Here is a 21,865-nt window from a genome sequence, read left to right on the forward strand (position 1 = left end):
GCGCAAAAAGAATGTATGTAATTTATTTAACTCAAAATACATTGTACTGCTGTCAGAAAATAGAAGAAAAGGTTTATTTCACAAATAAGCATTTCTTTTCGCTTAAATTAAATCACAAACAGCCTCCCTCCTACCTATTGGCAGTTTGAACATTTAATTTAAGCTAAAAGCAATGTTTATTTGCAAAATAAACATTTTTTTCTATTTTCTGACAGCAATAGAATGTATTTTGAGTTAAATAAATTACATGCATTCTTCTTCTTGCGTCAATTAATTTAATTCAAAAATTTTTTTGGCCTCCCTGTATAAATAATGATATTATGTTTACAATACTGAATAGATAATTGAACGCCTTTGTAAATGAGCTACAACACGAACCCCTATTCCTATTTAAAAAAAATAATCGATTACGTCATCACGCTCGGATGGATGACGTCACTAGTTTGAAATATATGCCAAGAAATTTAATTTAAAAATAAAAATCGACCTGTTTCGGGATTTTTCTCTAAAATCGTCCATTTTAGAGAAAATGAATTTATTCCATAATTTAGCCCCTCTCTGTATATCAGGAGACCGGCGACAATCTAACCAATAGTTTAGCAATAATTAAAATGTTAATTAAAAAATTTCGGTCGAAATAATAACCAGAAAGATTATGATACACCAGAATAACTACGATTTTCGTATAAAAAAGCACTATACCTATTCAACGTTCCTTACAGGATTGAAATTGGACCATTTGAGCGGTCTCAGGAATGTTATAAAGAAACAATTTTTTGGCTTATAAACAAATAGAACCCCTCAGAAAATATTAGATTTAATTAAATTAAGTTAACGCTGTTGAAAAGGGCACGGCTTCTGTGTCCTTTACGAAGAAAAACAAATTGAATTGCGAGGAGTGATTCCAGGTATAACCGGTCAAATTTGACCGGCATTTGCGACAGAGTTATAAACAACAGGATTTTAATCTTTGAACCATTAGATACCTTTTAATTCCGGTCCTCTTTGTACATACAAATTTTCATATCTTCAAGACACTTATAACAAAAAAGATTTATGTCACTGTCACCAAATTATTTAATTATTGATAAATAATTACTTCCCTCAAATTTTAGTTGAAAATTAAAGATTTTGTTTGGAAAACCCGAATTTTCCGAGGAAAATTTCCGTCGAAGGAAATTGGAATAAATTATCAATGTGCAGAATTACTGTCAATTTTTATGTGAGTGTTTTGGTTTAAAGTTAAAATTTTCGGAGTTATAGAGCAATAATAAAAAAAGATTTCGGAGCACTAATTTGTTTATAAACAAAATAGCACACTTTCTGTGGACTTTGCACAGCTATATTACTAATATAGGAAGTCTTAAGATTTGATTTCAGCATGTCCAGCAATAAAATAGCTGGTAATTAATTTTTCTTGTTTTTTACTAATTTTCCCAGATTATTACCTTACATCTTTCATTGAGTTGATGATTCATGTTGTGGACATTCTCAATTATTATATTTCTAATTTAATACTATTCTATCTAATTCCTCAAAACAAGCAAATTTCAATTAAACCCAGCTATATTATAATACCTTTTGCTTTAGTTTTCCTTGCAAGAAATAAACAAAACACATCTAAACTAAACCTAACCTCGCTTTTGGCCAATCATTCATCTCCGTGTCAAATAATTTCGACAGTCGAAATTATAATATCAACACCCTTTTTAAAGTCGCTATTAATTTCGATAGTCGCTATTTCATGACGTCACTTCGTTAGTTCAACTAAAATCCACAAGGCTCGCACAATCGCATTTCAACCGTCGCCATATTGAAAGCGACTTGTTTAGTGTCGAAATTTGATTTAGAATCAGGGCCCTGGTTATAAACCTTCTGAAACTTTACCTTTGTAATCATTTGGTACGTTTTGTAATGTTCCACAATAACTTTAAATAATTTTACCTGCATTAATAGGATTTAATTGCTTTGACAAACATCTTTGACTTCCAACACTTTTTCAATAACATTTCTAGGTACTTAGGTAGGTATTACCTACTTCCTTTGAAATGGTAATTGTAGTTATTTACTTTCAGGTCAATTATTTACTTTGTGTTTATGTTGTAATCTGAAATCAGCTCTACAAAAAGAAACAAACATTTGAATTTTTTTACTTATAGGTGTAGTGTGTCAATTGTAAAGTAAAAATGAGACTTACCTTTCATTATTATTTATTAAGTACTTCTTCACCAAATACATTATAAAAAGCCATTTTCCATTTTTAAATATTTATCTCCAGTATAATACAAGAATAACAAAGTACTATTCATACAAACATAACCCAACAAAAATAATCAAACCACATTTAACGGACTGCTAAAAATTTAGCGGGTACGTTTTGACATCCTCTAAAATATTTTTATTTAGAGGGAGTTTTAACGGTTTAGGTTATGATTTTAACGGATGTATGATTTACAGAATACCAAAATATTTTTAGCGGGCGCTAAAATTTTAGAGGCCACTAAAATTTAACGGAAGTGTTACAGAATACACCCCACTATATACCTACCTAATACAATATAAATACAAAAATGCCCGTCACAAATCGGACGAGAATTTTAGTTATTAACAAATAAAGCTCAAAAATGGCAGTTTTTTCGTTTAAATCGATACAGGTAAAAATCAGGCAATTAAATATCTTATTTATAATATTCTTCTTTTAGCAGAAGAGCCAAGGATTAAAATGACAGTTTTTGAATTTTGGTCCGCTCATTTGTTGCTTCAGAAATTGCAAAATAAAACTAAAGTTTCGAAAATAAAAACTTTGCTATAACTTTTACGAAAATGATCTTAAGACTTTCATATTGCACAGTATTGCAAAAGTTGAGTCAAACAGTTCATATAATGCACAAGAAATTATAAGACGATTCGTCAATTACTTTAAACTTTATTCAATTTGTTTATCCCAAAGAGCTTTTTTTTCGCAATGTGATTATTCAGAATATAATAATGATATAGTAATTTTGTGGAAACCACGTGAAAGAAAAATAGTTATATTTTCAAAATATTAAAAAAATCATTTTTATCACTTCGAATACATTTTACTAAAGTAGAGTCATTTTTGGCTTATAAACAATTTGAATACCTTTGTTTATATTCTCTGTAGAGTAAATCTGCTTTAGGATTTCAAAAGCTCGTATTTTTACACGAATTTTCAAAAAAAAACTTTTCGCCTAAATTAATTACGGTCAAAGTTAGCCACTTTTATTATTTAATTCACAGTTACTTCTATATACATAAAATCATCCTGAAACAGTGTTAGTTACCATACTACTCCGAACCGGCTTTTTGTACGGCTGGATGTTTTTAATCTATTTAGTTTTAATCTATTTTTCATACCCATATTATGTTATAAGGGGGTTGCCCCCTGACATTTTTTTTATTTTTTTGGACAAAATTGTCTACCCTAATTTTATATGATGTATAAATAAAAAAACATACAACCCTTAATTTTCACTCTTCTATCACCAATTCCTATTTGTTAATACCCATCTATATATTTACATCTATTAAATTCTCCTGCCACAGTGTTAGTTGCCATACTCCTCCGAGACCGCTTGACCGATTTTTATGAAATTATATATGTACATTCGGTAGGTCTTAAAATCGGCCGTAATGTATTTTTTATGTACCTGAGTCATAAGGGGGGTTCCCCCTAACATTTTGTAATGTTAGGTGGGGATAAGTGTACATAACGTACTCTATAAGACTACGAGTACATACAAATTAAAAATATTATGATCAAAATCCATCAACAAGCTCCGGAGATATTAATAGCAGCATATGTTTCAAGAATCGCTTTTCATTTTTTGAGTGCACGGATTTTAATAATTCCTCTCCACCGACCACGAATCGATTTCGTTAGGACGTCATTCTGAAGTTTAAAGTTTACTCAAACTTTTACCCTTAAACTATATACCTTCAGCTTCAAAATGGCGCTAGTTAGGTTGCTTAATTGTTATAAACAAAGTAGCCGTCAATTAAATAAAAAAAGTATCTAACTTTGACCGTAATTAACCTAGATGAAAAGTCTTTTTTTTGAAAATTCGTTTAAAAATACCAGCTTTTCAAATCCCATTGTAGTTTTAGCCTACAGTTAATATTAACAAAGTTATTCAAACTGTTTATAAGCCAAAAATTACTCTACTTTAATAAAATGTTTTCGGAGTGATGAGAATGACTTTTTAATAATTTTTTTCAATACTTTGAAAATATAACTATTCTTCTTTCATGTGGTTTCCACAGAATTGCTATAGTATTATTATTTTCTGAACACTAACATTGCGAAAAAAAAGCTCTTTCGGATAAAACAATTGAATAAAATTTAAACTAATAGACGAATTGTCCTAAAAAATTTTGTGCATTATATGGACTTTTTGACTCAACTTTTCATGTAATATGAAAGTCTTAAGGTCATTTTCGCAAAAGTTATAGCAATTTTTTTAATTTTCAAAATTTTAGTCTTATTTTGCAATTTCCGAAGCAACAAATGATCGGACCAACATTCAAAAACTGCCATTTTAAACCTTGGCGCTTCTACTAAAAGAATAATATTATATGTAAGATATTTCATTACCCTATTTTTACCTGTAGCGATTTAAACGAAAAAAGTGCCATTTTTGATCCTTATTAATATAACTAAAATTCTCTTCAGAACTGTGATGGGCATTTTTGTATTTATAATGTATAGTATTAGGTATATAGTGCCCAAAAAACCCATTTGCAGCCTGGCTGCTTAAGCGACCCGAACATGGTATATTTTTGTCATATTTCTCTGGCGTATTATTCATTTTCGGATTGATACCTCTAAGCAAGGTTGTTACTCCATCTTTTATTGTACATTTATTGTCCATTCGTTTATACACTGTACGTTACATTTTCTTCTAATGTCTTCACTCCTTTTTCGATCTCTCACCGTATTTCCTGTAATTCTTCTCATCTCTGCCGTTTCCAGTAGTCTTGTGTTGTGGCTGTATCGGGTCTTGTTTCTGATGGATATATCATTATTGGTCTTAAGGCTGTATGACACTATGCATTTTCTTGTATCATTTCTAATATCGTGTCTGATATCGTTTCTTGTATACATTTTCTTGTATCATTTCTTGTACGTACATTTTTGCCCTGTATGACACTATGCAAGTTCTTGTATCGAAAATTGTATGAAATTCGGCACGTGATTGGTCGAAATTTTGTTTGTCACCCTGTGTCACGTTATGGTAGTACTGCATCTACAGCTGATTTTAAGGATTTTATAAAATTTATAAACTTTTAATTAACATTTTAATTTTTAATGTTAACCAGAATTTTAGGTTGACTGTTTGAGGTTGATTATTTGTGTTTCTATTTTGTTTTGATATTTGTGCTAAAATATTTTCATTAGAATTATCTTCAGTTTGATCCAAATTAGGAACTATTGTATTTTCGTCTATTAAAAAATTATACACCATGAAACCTAAATTTATAGTTTGAACTTTACTAGGAGCTAAATATATGGTTATTAGTATAGTAGTCCATACTTAACAGTAGACATACTTAACAGTAGTCCATATTACCAAACGGTATATTAAGTATCAATAAAGGATTTATAAATAATACCTACAAAAACACAAATAAATTCATCAATACATGATCCCATTTTCATTTCAGCCGCCATTATGAGTGAAGGCTCTATGACACTATGCATTTTCTTGTATCATTTCTGATATCGTTTCTTGTATACATTTTCTTGTATCATTTCTTGTACGTACATTTGTGCCCTGTATGACACTATGCAAGTTCTTGTATCGAAAATTGTATAAAATTCGGCACGTGATTGGTCGATATTTTGTTTGTCACCCCGTGTCACGTTATGGTAGTACTGCATCTACATCTACAGCTGATTTTAAGGATTTTATAAAATTTATAAACTTTTAATTAACATTTTAATGTTAACCAGAATTTTACGTTGACTGTTTGAGGTTGATTATTTGTGTTTTTATTTTGTTTTGATATATTTGTGCTAAAATATTTGCATTAGAATTATCTTCAGTTTGATCCAAATTAGGAGCTATTGTATTTTGTAAAAAATTATGCACCATGAAACCCAAATTTATAGTTTGAACTTTACTAGGAGCTAAATATATGGTTATTAGTAGAACAGTAGTCCATACCAAACGGTATATTAAGTATCAATATAAGATTTATAAATAATACCTACAAAAACACAAATAAATTCATCAATACATCATCCCATTTTCATTTCAGCCGCCATTATGAGTAAGTAATTATGACATTTTAGATGTTTTACCAGCAGGTTTTACGTTTTTGCTCTTTGCGCAGAAATTGGCGCAGTTCTTGTACAAGAATCTGTGTCTGACTCAAATTCTTGTATCGTTTCTGATATCGTTTCTTGTATCTGTGTATGACACTATGCATTTTTTTGCCTTTACACTGGCTTTATAAATTTTATTCTTGACTTCGTCTCAGTGTTAACATGTCGGTTTCGCCATATAGCGATTATTGATTGTTATTGTTTTAGTTTTCTTGGGGTTATCAGTCTTGCGTCGTCTGCGTAACAAAGTATTTTTACTTCTTTGTTTCCTATTCTGTATCCTTTTCCTTTGTTGACGGTTTTGATGAGTTCATCCATGATTAAATTGAAAAAGCATAGGACTTAATGAGTCTCCCTGTCTTATTCCGCTGCCTATGTCTATAGGTTCTTTATGTTGTCCACCTATTCTGACTTCCATTTTGTTTTCTTGGCAGATGTTTTCAATAGCTTTGTTATATCTATGGGGACTTCTCTATTATACAGACGATGGATTCCACCTTTGAGTCTTACTCTGGTAAATGCTTTCTTCAAGTATATCAGACATAAAAATGCTGGTCTATTATACTCTAGTGACAGGGGTCATTAATTAGCGGACCGCGGTCCGCATCCGGACCGTGCGCTACTTTTGTGCGGACCTTCATTAAATTCAGAATATAGCGTTTGGCAATTTTGAAAATGTTTGGCCATGAAATTGTATATTATGTTTGAATCAACTTACGTATGCGAAGCAGCTTTATCAAGAATGAACTTTATTAAAAATCGGTACAGATCTCAGCTAACAGATAAATATCTCCACTCCCCAATGAGAATCAGTTGCACCAAACTCACTCCAAACATCAGACAGGTTGTACATAATAAAAAATGTCATTTTTCTCACTGATGATTTAATTTTATAAAGAATGACAAATTTTCTGATTTTTTTTGTGGATTCCTGCAGAGTTGGGTCGGATACTGAAAAAAAGTATCCGGATACTGGATACGGATACTCAAAATGTATCCGGATACTTTTTAAAAAAGTACGAATACTTTCATTTAAATATGTATTCGGATACAAGTATCCGGATATTTTTTCGGATACTTCCTAGGATACTTTGAAGATGCCACTAAAGCTCTGGATGTGACTCTACTTTACGTGGAGGAGAACACTGCTGCGTTACCAGTCGATGTAGTGTTTATGCGTAGGTAATGGTTCAACATCGCTACGTCAAGTCGCTACACTTCCATGCATCAGAAGAAAGTGACAGACTTCTTTAAGAATGAGCCTTAGGGCTGCAAACGTTCTCGTAAGAGTATGGGCAATATTTTTGGACTCAAGTTGTATACAAGAGAACCGACTTAACTTTATGTTTAACCTTTATAAGCACTACAGACAGACTATAAGTCAGAGTCCTATTAATCCTACAGTGTTCAATTTTCTGGCTTTACTCTGTATAATAGACATGTTTTTAAGTTTTTGTCTTGAATTTTTTATTTATTTAGTTTTCACTTTCTGTTGGTTCGGATTTGCCAAACGTTCGGATAAGCGGGGTTCGGATTTGCGGGGTTCTACTGTAAATATATTTAAGATAATTATATACAGTTAACATAAATAAAGTAACATATAATTTTATCTCCTGCAAAGGAAAAACAATATTATTATACTCATTACTGTCATCCGAACATAATAGTACTATTAAAATGATACGATAAATAATACAATGTACAATAACAACCTCGCTAGCTAAATCAACATAGCCATATATTCCGATTCGGAGATACCGCATTTTACTTCAATGCAGCACGGCTGAACGGCGACATGCAGTCACTCGTTCCTCGCTACTACTGCCCACTGCGATAAAGGTCATGGCAAGACTCCACGTCACTATTGTGGCGTCCACCTAGGCATAGTTCCACCTCACATACGGTGCATCTCTGCCAATCGAGCTGTTGCTAGTTCAACACGCTAGCAACAACTGATTTTCTCATTCTCCTGGGCCTCGATTTTTGACCATTCGCTTCGTTATCGAACGTATTCGTTTCGTATACTAAACAGATACGAAGCGAATACGTTCGATAACGAAGCAAAGGGTCAAAAATCGAAGCTCTTCTTCTTCTTCATGTGCCATCTCCTCTAAGAAGGTTGGCAACCATCACGGGAATTCGCACTTTCGATACCGCTGCACTAAAGAGATCAGCAGAAGTGCAATTAAACCAAGCTCTCAATCTCTCAGCTCTCATCGAGGCCCTGGCTCGTCTTAAATACGCTCTCGATCCCTCTCCTTCGGCTTCCCCTAGCCGTGCTATGAAGAAGGAATGCGCCAACACGGACACTCCTCCGGTCGTCTCTGGTAGATCAGCTCATCGCTTGCCGTGGCATCATATCGTTACACCCCCTTCTCTTTGGAAAACAAAAAAAATGTAGCATACATTTTTTTGTGCCGTGTATGCTACACAGCTTGGACTTATCATCGGTGTGGTCTTGGTTGGTTCTTCCTTACTTCGTAAACTGGTCCTGGATGGCTGTCAAGAAGATACTTTCCTCTGTAGATCTTGGGCGTGGTCCCCTCAAATTCATTGGGACAGTGTGCCAAGGCTTTTCTACAGCAAATGGGCACATTCTTCCTGCTGGCTGCATCTGCGACGGTTTACTCTTAAGGCATATACTTTCTGTCCGTTTTCTTTTCGAAAACTTGTCCGGGATGATTGTCAAGAAGATGTTTCCTTCTGTAGATCTTGTTCGTGGTCCCCTCAAATTAACTGGGACAGTTTGCCAAGGTTTTTCTACAGCAGACAGCAGATGGTCACATTCTTCTTGCTGGCATCATCTTCGACGGTAGAAGGTATTTTCTTACCCGTCGTGGTTCCATCAACAGTGTCGTCTTTTTCGGAGATTCGTAAATTGGTCTCGGATGACTGGCTAGAAGGTGCTTCCTTCTGTAGATCTTGGGCGTGATCCCCTCAACTCCATTGGGACAGTGTGCCAAGGCTTTTCTACAGCGAATGGTCGCATCCTTCCTGCACGTTGCATCGGCGACGTTTATTTTCAGATCATTCTCGGTTCGGTTTATTTTCGGTTCCTTAAAAATCTGAAAACAAAGAAGCTTAATCATCTTTGAACGGGTTCCATACGACGTGGATCTGTTACTGAGTCTGTGTCTTTGCCTGTTGTCAATTTGTGACGTTTACTTGTATGGTGTCTAATTATTGCTCGGGTGCCAATTTGTAACGAGTAGTTACAAACTGCGTAGCTTTTTTTCTGCTCGGGCGCCATTTTGTAACGGGCAGCTCTTTCAGGACGACAGACTCAGTAAAAAACAGCTTAGAAATAAAGTAAATATATTTAAGATAATTATATACAGTTAAAATAAATAAAGTAAAATATAATTTTAACTTCTGCAAAGGAAAAACAATATTATTATACTCATTACTGTCATCCGAACATAATAGTAATATTAAAATGATACGATAAATAATACAATATATTATACAATAACAACCTCGCTACGTTAAATCAACATAGCCATATATTCTGATCCGGAGATACCACATTTCACTTCAATGCGGTACGGCTGAACCGCGGCATGCAGTCACTCGTTCCTCGCTACTATCGCCCACTGCGATAACGGTCATGGCAAGACTCCACGTCACTACTGTGGCGTCCACCTAGGCAAAGTTCCACCTCACATACGGTGCATCTCTGCCAATCGAGCTATTGCTAGTTCAACACGCTAGCAACAACTGATTTTCTCATTCTCCTGGCTCGTCTTAAATATGCTCTCGATGCCCTCTCCTTCGGTTTCCCCCAGCGGTGCTATGAAGAAGGAATGCGCCAACACGGACACTCCTCCGGTCGTCTCTGGTAGATCAGCTCATCGCTTGCCGCGGCATCATATCGTTACACTACTCTCCTCTCTTATTCCGTTGCCTATGTCTATAGGTTCTGTAAGTTCTCCTTCTGACTTCTATTCTGTTGTGTTGGTAATTTTAAATAGATTAAATAGATTATAATGTGATATCTGTGTTAACTTATCTCTTATATAAAATATAGGTTACGTATTTGTTTCTTACTCTGCCAAATGCTTTTTTTAAGTCAATCAGACGCAGAAATGCTGGTTTATTATATTTTATGGCTTCAGTTGTCGTTGCAAGAGCGATTCTGATTTTCTCCCAGTTCTATTTTATATCTTGAATTCTGTCTTCTTTGTTGGTAATTTGTTTGTTTGTTGTTCAGTTGCTCTTCTGTTTCCTTTTTTTCATCTTTGAGTTGTTGTGATGTCTTTATATGTCTAATAGTTTTCCTTTGTGGTCGTTTACAGATTATTGTTAATCACACTTTTATCTGCACTACTACTGGATTATGGTAGGAATCAATGTCATTACTGGGAAAAGTTTTAACGCGTTTGAAAGATTTTCGGAACCTTTTATTGACAAGACTAAGGTCAATTTGGTTGCGGACAATGTTATGTACTCTATCCTGTAGGGACTTCCAGGTATATAATCTTCTTGGTGGTAGTTTAAACCAAGCGTTAGTAATTACATGTTCATGTGACTGATAGAATTCTCCCAAGCTGTCGCACTTTTCATTTATATGTATATTTTTCTTTATAGGCCTGTTTAGTAAAGCAATTCTTAACTCTGGATCTAGTTTAAGCCCTTGGTCGTTGGCAAAAGGTCTTCCAGAGGCCACTAGGCAAGTGGCGATACAGTTAAACATATTTGCTTTAACATCTTCAGCTATTCTAAGAGAATTAAGAAAAGTCGATGTCACAAAATTGCAAGATGCAGTGAATTCTGTAAATCAGCAGGTAAGTTTATTATTATTATTAATTTAACACGTGAAGAGAAAGAAGCCTTACATAATTTGAAGAACAACAATGATATCATCGTGCGTCCACACCGAAAGAAAAAAATTCTTGACATAAAGAAACTTTATTTATATTTAAGAAATATCGACTTGGCATATTTCCTAAGAAATATATCTTTGTATGTAATATATAATTTTCTAAAATATTTCAAATACATTTTACTATAGCCAAAGAAATATATCTTAAACATGATTGAACTATCACTTTCTGGCAAACTTCAAACCCATTTATCAGAATGAAATTACACTTGATGTTAATTGATTTTATTAGTCATAAGAATATATTTTCTTGACATTACAAAACTATTCTTTCTGAGCAATAATATTTCTTAGTAAGGAATATTATCATAAAAAAACATAAAATCCTTTATATAAGGTATATTTGTTAAAATCCCTATACAGGGCTACATCACAACATAACTAGTTTTCAATCGGTTGACCGATCATCATCAGTGTTTGCCTAAAATGTGTATAACCTGATAAAATAATGCAAAGTATTTAAAATTTTGACTACGATCTTAAAAGTTATAGGTTATACTCACTTGAATCTAACATGCTAACCGTCATAGGAACATAGGAATAAGATGTGAATTTAAACATGGATGTTTAAAATATCCAATGTTTCATGCTCTAGGTACCATTGAGCTCGAATTTGACTTGTTCACATCATTACTTTATGGTAGCAATTGGCTCTGATAGCGGAAATTCTAAATGATGACATGACGGAAATGACAGTTCCACAGGAAGTTAAAATTTCCCTGTTAGTTTTGTGAAATTTATTGTAAAGTTTGTTAAATTACGAACAATAAAAACAGTCGCTCCCACTGTGGTAAATAATCTGTTAGAATGAAAATAAACTTGATGTAATAGTTAAAATGTGATAAAAGAGGGAAAAAAAGAAAAAAAAAAGAAAATAAGTATTTCCTCGTGAATATTATTATCTTACTATTAATAATTAATATATTTAATGTTAAGAAATATATTTCGCAGATATAATCGTATACTGTATACCTACATATTTAGAAGTAAGTTAATATTTCTTGAAAATAGTGTGATATTACATACGGCGAAATAAATCATTGTGTTAAGAATCATTATTTATTAATAAAAACAAGATATAAAACGTTATTATTACATACAAATATTTTCTCCACTCTTAAATCACTGGCTTCCACACAACAATAAAAGGATGGAGAGGCAAATCCAACTTCCTCAATTTTTCCTTCTTTTGTTAATAGCACTTTGTATATCAGCAATTTACCAAAACAAAATCGTTATGTAGAAAGAGTAAACTTGTTTTAATAAAGATTTCCTTTATAAAGATATAGATATTTATTTTGACAAATTTAAGAAATACAAAAAAACATACACGGCCCCACATAAGAACTATTAATACTAATAATAATCAATCATATTTAGTTCAAACATGGCATTATTTAACCTACACATCTTTGTCTTTTTTTTCTTCTTGTTAATGAAACATTAATTATTTATTTGTATAATATTAAGTCACACAATAAACATTGTTTAGCTAAAACAAGAGGGAAAATACAACCAGTGTAAAACATTTAAGCCGACATAATATGTAATTTTCTTTATTTTTATAATCTAAAAGAGACAGCATACCTAATCATTAAGAAATTTTATTACGGGAAAGTATTATTAGTTTACATCTGTCATTTAATACATATTAGCTAATTCACAGTTTTCGGCAATAAAATTTCTTAACTATTAAAATATTTCTTTTAGGCTAACTGATTTCTTTATCACAAATAAATGAACAGAAAACATCCTCAGCGTTGCACCCGACATGTTTGATATAGCGTTGTATTGTAAATTTTTTATAGAAGACGATATATTCAAGAAACCTATTATAGTTAATACATAAGTATACACATTTTTAAAAAGGTACTTACGTGTATAATTTTCTACCATTTCTGGAAGGCCCCGCAGTTGGTTAATAGCTCCTTTCTTAATATTGTTCTGAAGCTACATATTATATCTTATATTCTGTCCCAGTTTTAAATTGTGGCTTATTTCCCAGTTAGAATAATAAGCTCCTTTCTTTCAGAGTTGTCCATCATTATACCTAAAAGGCATATAAATTTGCTATTACGTTTCTTTTATAACCGTTCGGATACGCAACAACATTATTATTCCATCTTAAATTACTCAATTTACTTTTATTTAATACCTATATGTACGTACCTTCAAAATATCCGTTAATTTTTAAACAACAATAACAAATCAAAAATTCATCTATATGAACGCATGAACTAATATCACGCCATCTTGACAAACACTGGCGATTAAATCATAAATAGTTAATCTGCGCAATTCTTTTGTGGAAGAAAATCTCTTTGCAAGTAACATTTCGGCTTAATGATAAAGTTTTTATTTTATAGCCACATTTACTACCGAGGGTATTTCCGAAGAATTATTTCTTATGGTTTAAAATATTTATTTGATTGCAAGAAAATTTCTTGTTCACAAATATAAATATGGATTAACCTAATATTATATTTCTTACACTGCAAAATATTTGTAGTTTTCAATTTAAGAAACAAAAACTTTAAGGTAACTATTATACACCAGGGAAATAAGGCAAAAATATACCATGTTCGGGACACTTGAGCAGCCAGGTTGCAAATGGGTTTTTTGGGTACTATCTACCTAATACATTATAAATACAAAAATGCCCGTCACAGTTTGGACGAGAAATTTAGTAATTAACAAATAAGGGTCAAAAGTGAGAGTTTTTTCGTTTAAATCGCTACAGGTAAAAATAGGATAATTAAATGTCTTATTTATAATATTTTTCTTTTAGTAGATGAGCCAAGGTTTAAAATAGCGTTTTTGAATTTTGGTCCGATTATTTGTTGCTTCGGATATTGCAAAATAAAACTAAAATTTCTAAAATAAAAAATTTGCTATAACTTTTGCGAAAATAAATTTAGGACTTTCATGTTGCATGAAAAGTTGAGTCAAACAGTCCATACAATGCACAAAAAATTTTAAGACGATGCGTCAATTAGTTTAAATTTTATTCAATTTGTTTATCCCAAAGAGCTTTTTTTTCGCAATGTTATTGTTCAGAAAATAATAAAGATACAGCAATTCTGTGAAAACAACATGAAAGAAGAATTGTCATATTTTAAACGCGTTTAAAAAATCATTAAAAAGTAATTTTTATCACTCAGAGAACATTTTACTAAAATAGAGTCATTTTTGGCTTAGAAAAATTTGAATAATTTTATTAATATTGACTGTAGGCTAAAACTACAATGGAATTTGAAAAACTGGTATTTTTATACGAATTTTCAAAGAAAAATTTTTTGCCTAGGTTAATTACGGTCAAAGTTAGCCACTTTTTTTTGTTTAATTGACGGCTACTTTGCTTATAACAATTAAGCAACCTAACGAGAGCCATTTTGAAGTTGAAGATATACAAGTTATGTGTAAAAGTTTGAGCAAACTTTGAACCTCAACAGAGTGGATAATAAAGCTTTAAAAATGGCGTCCGAATGGAATTAATTCGTGGTCGGTGGAGGGGAACTATTAAAATACGTGCTCTCAAAAAATGAAACTGATTCTGCAAACATATTATGCTGCGATTAATATCGCTGGAACTTGTTGATGGATTTTGATCATAATTGTTTTAATTTGTATGTACTCGTAGTCTTATAGATGACGTTATGTACACACAACCCCACCTAACATTACAAAATGTTAGGGGGAACTCCCCTTATCACTCAGGGATATGAAAAATAGATTACGGCCGATTCTAAGACCTACCTAATATACATATATAATTTCATAAAAATCGGTCAAGCGGTCTCGGAGGAGTATGGAAACTAACACTGTAACAGGAGAATTTTATAGATGTAAATATATAGATGGCTATTAACAAATAGGGGTTGGTGATATAAGAATGAAAATTAAGGGTTGTATGTATTTTTTAATTCTACATCATATAAAATTAAGGTAGATAATTTTGTCCAAAAAAATAGAAAAAAAATGTCAGGGGGGCAACCCCCCTTATAACTTATGGGTATAAGAAATAGATTAAAACCTCTTCAACGTCTTACAGAATAAACTTGTAAAATTTTATAAAAATCGGCCAAGCCGTTTCGGAGTAGTATGGTAACTAACACTGTTACAGGAGAATTTGATGTATATAGAAGTACAGTCGGAGAAATGAAAGAATACCCATGAAGGAACATATAAAACACGCTGTATTTTCCTGTCACCGTGTCACAAAGAAAATTGCCCAGCGCAAGTACATGTAATAATTATTATTACATGTACTTGCGCTTGCCAATTTTTTGTGTGACACGGTGACAGGAAAATACAGCGTGTTTTATATGTTCGTTCATGGGTATTCTTTCATTTTTTCGACTGTAACTGCGATTTAATTAATAAAAGTGGCTAACTTTTGAACCTAATTAACCTAGGCAAAAAGTTTTTTTTCTGAAAATTCGTATAAAAATACCAGCTTTTGAAATCCTAAAGTAGATTTACTCTATAGTCAGTATTAACAAAGTTATTCAAATTGTTTAGAAGCCAAAAAGACTCTATTTTACCATACCTCAATCAACGATTTTACTAAACTTTTTTCGGAGTGATAAAAACGACTTTTTAATATTTTTGTTCAATACTTTAAAGATATAACTATTATTCTGGCATGTGGTTTTGACATTTTTGACCCTTATTTGTTAATAACTAAGTTTCTCGTCCGAACTGTGACGGTCATTTTTGTATTTATAATGTATTAGGTATATAATACCCAAAAAATCCATTTGCAACCTGGCTGCTCAAGTGTCCCGACAAAAACCTTACTTCTCTGGACTATTAAAGCATTTCTTAGTATTGAAGAAATTATCTGTAAGAAATTATTGAGTTGTGTTTAAAAAAATCGTTTCTTTATAATATGTGAACCGGTATGTTTAAGTTAATATGATATGTTAACTTTTAAGAAAGATGGCTCAAAGAAATCAGTGTTTTAGGAAAAAAGAAATTGTTTTCTTGCAGCTGACAAAGGCAACTCTACGGTAGTGATTAATATTCAAGACTACGAAACAAACATTAACAACATCTTAAATGATACAGTATATCAAAGCATCTCGTCGCACCCGACAACATATCTAGATAAAATAACAAAAGTCATAATCAAAGTCTCAGACATCAAGAAAGAACAACAGTTCCATCTCGTACATAGAGAGAAGTCGTCAAGATGCTCAAAAATTTACGGCCTAACCAAGGTACATAAGGCAGGATTACCACTGCAGCCAAAATTGTTAGCTACATCGGATCTCATCTAAAACCACTGGTAAAATTTCTGGCTGAACAGCTACAACCATATACGTATAGGAAGCAGATTCACGTCAAGAACGCTAGCCACTTCATCGAGCGTATAAAAGATGTGACTCTTGAGCCGGGACATTTGCTAGTCAGCTTCGATGTGGTCTCACTCTTCAGGAATGTTCATATAGAGGACATCATAAGCAAAAAGTATCCAATACCACAGGATACTCTAAGCCTAACCAAACTCTGCTTAAATAATACATATTTTATCTATAAGAAACAAAGATATAAACAAGTTGAAGGAGCACCGATGTGTTCCTTACTATCACCAGTAATAGCGAACTTATTTATGAAAGAAATAGAACAGGTGGCAATAAAAAGCTGAATACAAACCCCAAACTTTGGCTTAGATACGTGGATGAAACTTTTATCATCTGGACCCACGGAGAAGAAAAACTAAAGGTATTTTCAGAACACATCAACAATATCCACCATAAAATTCAGTTTACTGTGGAACTGGAAGAAAATGATCAAATATTATTCTCAGATGTGTTAATAATAAAGAAACAAGACGGACACATAGGCCACACAGTGTATCGGAAACCGACACATACCGAAAGATAAGTAACTGCTGCTTCACGTTACCATCCTTCACAATTACATTCAATCGTCAAAACTTTGATAACAAGATTCAAAAGACTGACAGACCAAGAACATCAAAATGAAGAAATGCATAATGTGAAAACAGCGTTAAGAAAAAACGGCTTCTCAACATACACCATCGGAAAAGCTCAAAATATTCGAAGAAGAATTAAGGACCCAACAGAAGACGAAAAACCGATTGGTAAAACCATTACCATATACATGTGAAGGGTACAACAGAGAAAATAAGGAGACTTGCTGAGAAAACACAAAATAGAAACGATATTTAACACGGGCAGAAAAATCTCAACTAATTTACCAACAGCAGAAACAAAATATCGTTAGAAAATTAAGGAGTATATAAGATTGCATTTAGGGATTGTGAAAAGTCGTACATCGGGCAGACCAATCGAAGAATCCATGTTAGACGAGAACAACACCGAAATGGTACCGAAAGGAGAGAAACAACGTCATCCCTTGCACAACATGTCGCAAATACAGGACATACAATAAACCTGAACCAAACGACGGTGCTAACTAACATAGAAATCAAAAGAAAACGTGAAATCAGAGAATCGATAGAAAAAGAAAAAAATCCTAACAGTCTAAACCAAAGAGACGATACTCAAAGGCGTCTTACAACATGAAAAACGGTACTGAAGAAAAAAGCCAAAATAAAGCAGGCAGCGACATCGACGCATATTACCTACCCCTTCTGCCCCTCCAACCTATGCAAGGCCAATAACAAAAGCCAGGAACCGATCGAGCCGAGCCACAATCGACTATACAGAGAGAGTCTGTAAAGTGGAATAAATTCAATATCTCAAATACTAATTGTTTTTTGGGAAAATGCTCAGACCCGTCGATTAGTATTTCAAATTGTCCTTTTTGACATTCAATAATAACGTATACAGGGTGTCCCAATTTAGAGATATGACGTCATCGTCGATTTTCTTAAATGGCAACACTGTCATTTTGATAGCTATTTTGATAGCGTGTGAGAAGCTATACATAACTTCAAAATTTCAAATTTTTATTCCCTACAATTTAAAAGATAATAAAGAATAACAAAGTTATGTCTGTAATTTGGAATAAATTCAATAATCCAAATACTAATTGTTTTTGTGAAAAATGCTCAAACTCGCGATTAGTATTTTAAATTGTCCTTTTTGACATACAATAATAATGTATACAGGGTGTCCCAATTTAGAGATATGATGTCATCGTTGATTTTCTTAAATGGCAACACTGTCATTTTGATAGCTATTTTGATAGCGTGTGAAAAGCTATACATAACTGCAAAATTTCAAATTTTTATTCGCTACCATTTACAAGATAATAAAGAATAACAAAGTTATGAAAAACAAGTAATCAAATAATTGACTTTAATTATTTCAATTAAGCAAATGCTCATAATGTTGCCCATTGACTATTTGACAATATCTTAAAATGTCCTTAAAATTGGGACTCGCTGTACCTATGTATTTGAACTATTGAATTTATTTTAAATTAAAAACTTGTATTCATAATCATTTTAAGAAAAATCCAGCAATCTAGATATTATTAAACAAAAAGGTTGTGTTGGTATGGTTTTTAGCAAGTTGTCAAATATTTTGACGTTTAAAAATATCGATTATTAGCAAGTCAGTTCGTTTGGAGAAATTGTTAAATATGATTTATTTAACTGAAAAGCACAAGACTGAAATTTTACAAATGCTTGGATATGGAGATAGAGCAAGAACACGAATGGAAGTTACGCATCTGTTTAGAGAAAAATATCCCGATCTGCCACCGATATCGCAAAGTACTGTAAGTAAAATAGAAAGACAATTTAGGGAAAACGGGCATGTAAGAAAAACCAGTACTCCTCGACAAACTGCTCTTAGTGAAGATATCAAAATGAATGTACTACTATCTGTTCAAGAAAATCCTAATACCTCTACCAGGCAGATATCTAATGATCTTGAAATTAGCCAGTCGTCAGTAGCACGAATTCTTAAAGCACATAAATTGCATCCTTACAAACTTAAAATCCTGCAGGAATTACTGGAAGATGATCCTGAGAGAAGACTGCTGTTTAGTGAACATATGATTAATCAACTAGACACGAACAACATTCTAGTAGAAAACATTATATTTTCTGATGAATGTACGTTTATGTTAAATGGTGAGGTAAATCGACAAAATTGTCGATATTGGGCGGATGAGAACCCACGCTGGATGAGGGAAGGCCATACGCAGCGACCAGAAAAAGTGAATGTGTGGGCAGGGATCGTAGGAAATCAAATTATAGGACCAATATTTTTTGCTGAAACTCTCAATGGAGCACGATATTTAGAATTCTTGCAAGAAGAATTAATACCGCAATTGGTTAATTTGTTTCCTAACCCTGTACACGCTAATGTTCCAAATAGAGACATCTGGTTTCAGCAAGATGGTGCGCCTCCCCATTTCGCAAGACCGGTTCGTGAATATCTCGATGCCGTATTTCCAGGCAGATGGATAGGTAGAAGGGGACCAATTGAATGGCCACCAAGATCCCCAGATCTCAATCCGTTGGACTTTTTTTATGGGCGTACTTGAAAAGCAAAGTTTTTAAGACCAAGCCAACAGATGTTGAGGATCTAAAAGCGCGAATAAGAAATGAGTGCAGATTAATTTCACCCCAAATCATTAGCAATATTCAAAACGAATTTCGATCGCGTTTAGGATATTGTCAAATAGTCAATGGACAACATTATGAGCATTTGCTTAATTGAAATAATTAAATTCAATTAATTGATTACTTGTTTTTCATACCTTTGTTATATTTTATTATCTTGTAAATGGTAGGGAATAAAAATTTGAAATTTTGCAGTTATGTATAACTTTACACACACTATCAAAATAGCTATTAAAATGACAGTGTTGCCATTTAAGAAAATCAACGATGACGTCATATCTCTAAATTGGGACACCCTGTATACATTATTATTGTATGTCAAAAAGGATAATTTGAAATACTAATCGACGGGTCTGAGCATTTTTCAAAAAATCCATTAGTATTTGAGATATTGAATTTATTCCAAGTTACAGACTCTCTCTGTATAAGTAACCGTATCGCGAATAAATATTCAGTTTAGTTCGAGCGAGAGGCGGAACTATCTAACTTGACAATGGCAAATGTGTAATGCTCCAAACACGGTGGGCGACACTTTAGTCCTGTCGCCAGGGGGGGTACAACGGCCTCGTTAATTCAGATGGACTTACCCAAGTTTTTTTTATGTATTTTGACCCGTAGAACACGAATTTTTTGGGTAACAGTTGATCCGGATGTCGATAAGATTGTTATAGACCAAGAACTTGAGGAATCAAATAACAGCGATTTTTGGCAAAACAAAACAATATTTTGTATTTTTTGGGTCATTTTAAGCAAAAAATATTTCTACAAGTTTTTTAGTAGGATGCACAGTTTTCGAGATAAACGCGGTTGAACTTTCAAAAAATCGAAAAACTGCAATTTTTAAACCCGAATAACTTTTGATTAAAAAGTAAAACAGCAATTCTGCTTAGCGCCTTTGAAAGTTCAAGTCAAATTATGTCGGTTTTGATTATTTGCATTGCTAAAAATTTATTGTGTTACTGTTAAACAAAGCTACAAACAACTAGTGCGTGAGTGATGTTTCTATGATTTCTCATTTAAAATCGAACGAGTAGGTAGAATAGGTACTAGTGCAATCAAGACTATTTCTACGTTACATGCGTTAAAACGCATGTAAAAGCACGGGAAACCCTACGTGTTTATAGCTTTGTTAAACAATAAAAAAATAAATTTTTACCAATGCAAATAATCAAAACCGATATAATTTGACTTAAACTTTCAAATGCGGTAAGCAGACTTGCTATTTTATTTTTTAATCAAAAGTTATTCGGGTTCAAAAATTGCAATTTTTCGATTTTTTTAAAGTTCAACCGCGTTTATCTCGAAAACTGTGCATCCTACGAAAAAACTTGTAGAAATATTTTTTTTTTAAAATGGCCCAAAAAATACAAAATATTGTTTTGTTTTGCCAAAAATCGCTGTTATTTGATTCCTCAAGTTCTTGGTCTATAACAATCTTATCGACATCCGGATCAACTGTTACCCAAAAAATTCGTGTTCTACGGGTCAAAATACATAAAAAAAACTTGAGTAAGTCCATCTGAATTAACGAGGCCGTTGTACCCCCCCTGGCGACAGGACTACTTATGTAATAGAAAGGGGAATAGAATTTGACGCGATGTTGATATGTCATAAAAAGGGGATGTTACGCAATGAAGAACATGGCCTCAGTAGCTCAGAATCGGAAGAGATGTGGGGCGGATTTTTAAGGGATAAGGGAACTAAAAATTATACAAAATATAAACTTAAAAGGAAAGATATCTAAATCAAAAAAATTAAACAAAAAAAAACAGTCACACAGAATATACACAATATATAAAATACTTATAATGTAACTTACCTTATCTACTCTATACTCAGCCAATTCTTTATTGTTCTTACGATACAAGAGAGAAGGCAAAGAGAAATAATAAATTTGTATTTTGCAAATCAAACACTATTTATTAAAACAAAAAATGAATTTATGAATCTGTGATCTCACGGTGTTACAAATCGAGATCGAGATTACCAAACAAAAAAAAATGAAAGAAAAGTTTTACATAACAAAAAATAATACCTTGTACAATCATTGTCCTGATTCTTCTTT

The 21,865-nt window shown here is 32.8% G+C and overlaps 1 protein-coding gene across 1 annotated transcript in view; it reads left to right on the plus strand.

The window, feature by feature from the left end:
* The window catches only part of LOC126885033 (acetylcholinesterase-like), a 63,653-nt gene that overhangs the window by 13,413 nt on the left and 28,375 nt on the right, over nt 1-21,865 (plus strand). The window contains exon 4 of the mRNA XM_050651450.1: nt 10,937-11,133. Within this exon, the coding sequence (XP_050507407.1) occupies nt 10,937-11,133 (197 nt within the window). The remainder of the gene's footprint in view (nt 1-10,936; nt 11,134-21,865) is intronic.

This window comes from Diabrotica virgifera, chromosome 5 (genome assembly GCF_917563875.1).
Source record: "Diabrotica virgifera virgifera chromosome 5, PGI_DIABVI_V3a".
In the NCBI taxonomy this organism is placed as follows: domain Eukaryota; kingdom Metazoa; phylum Arthropoda; class Insecta; order Coleoptera; family Chrysomelidae; genus Diabrotica; species Diabrotica virgifera.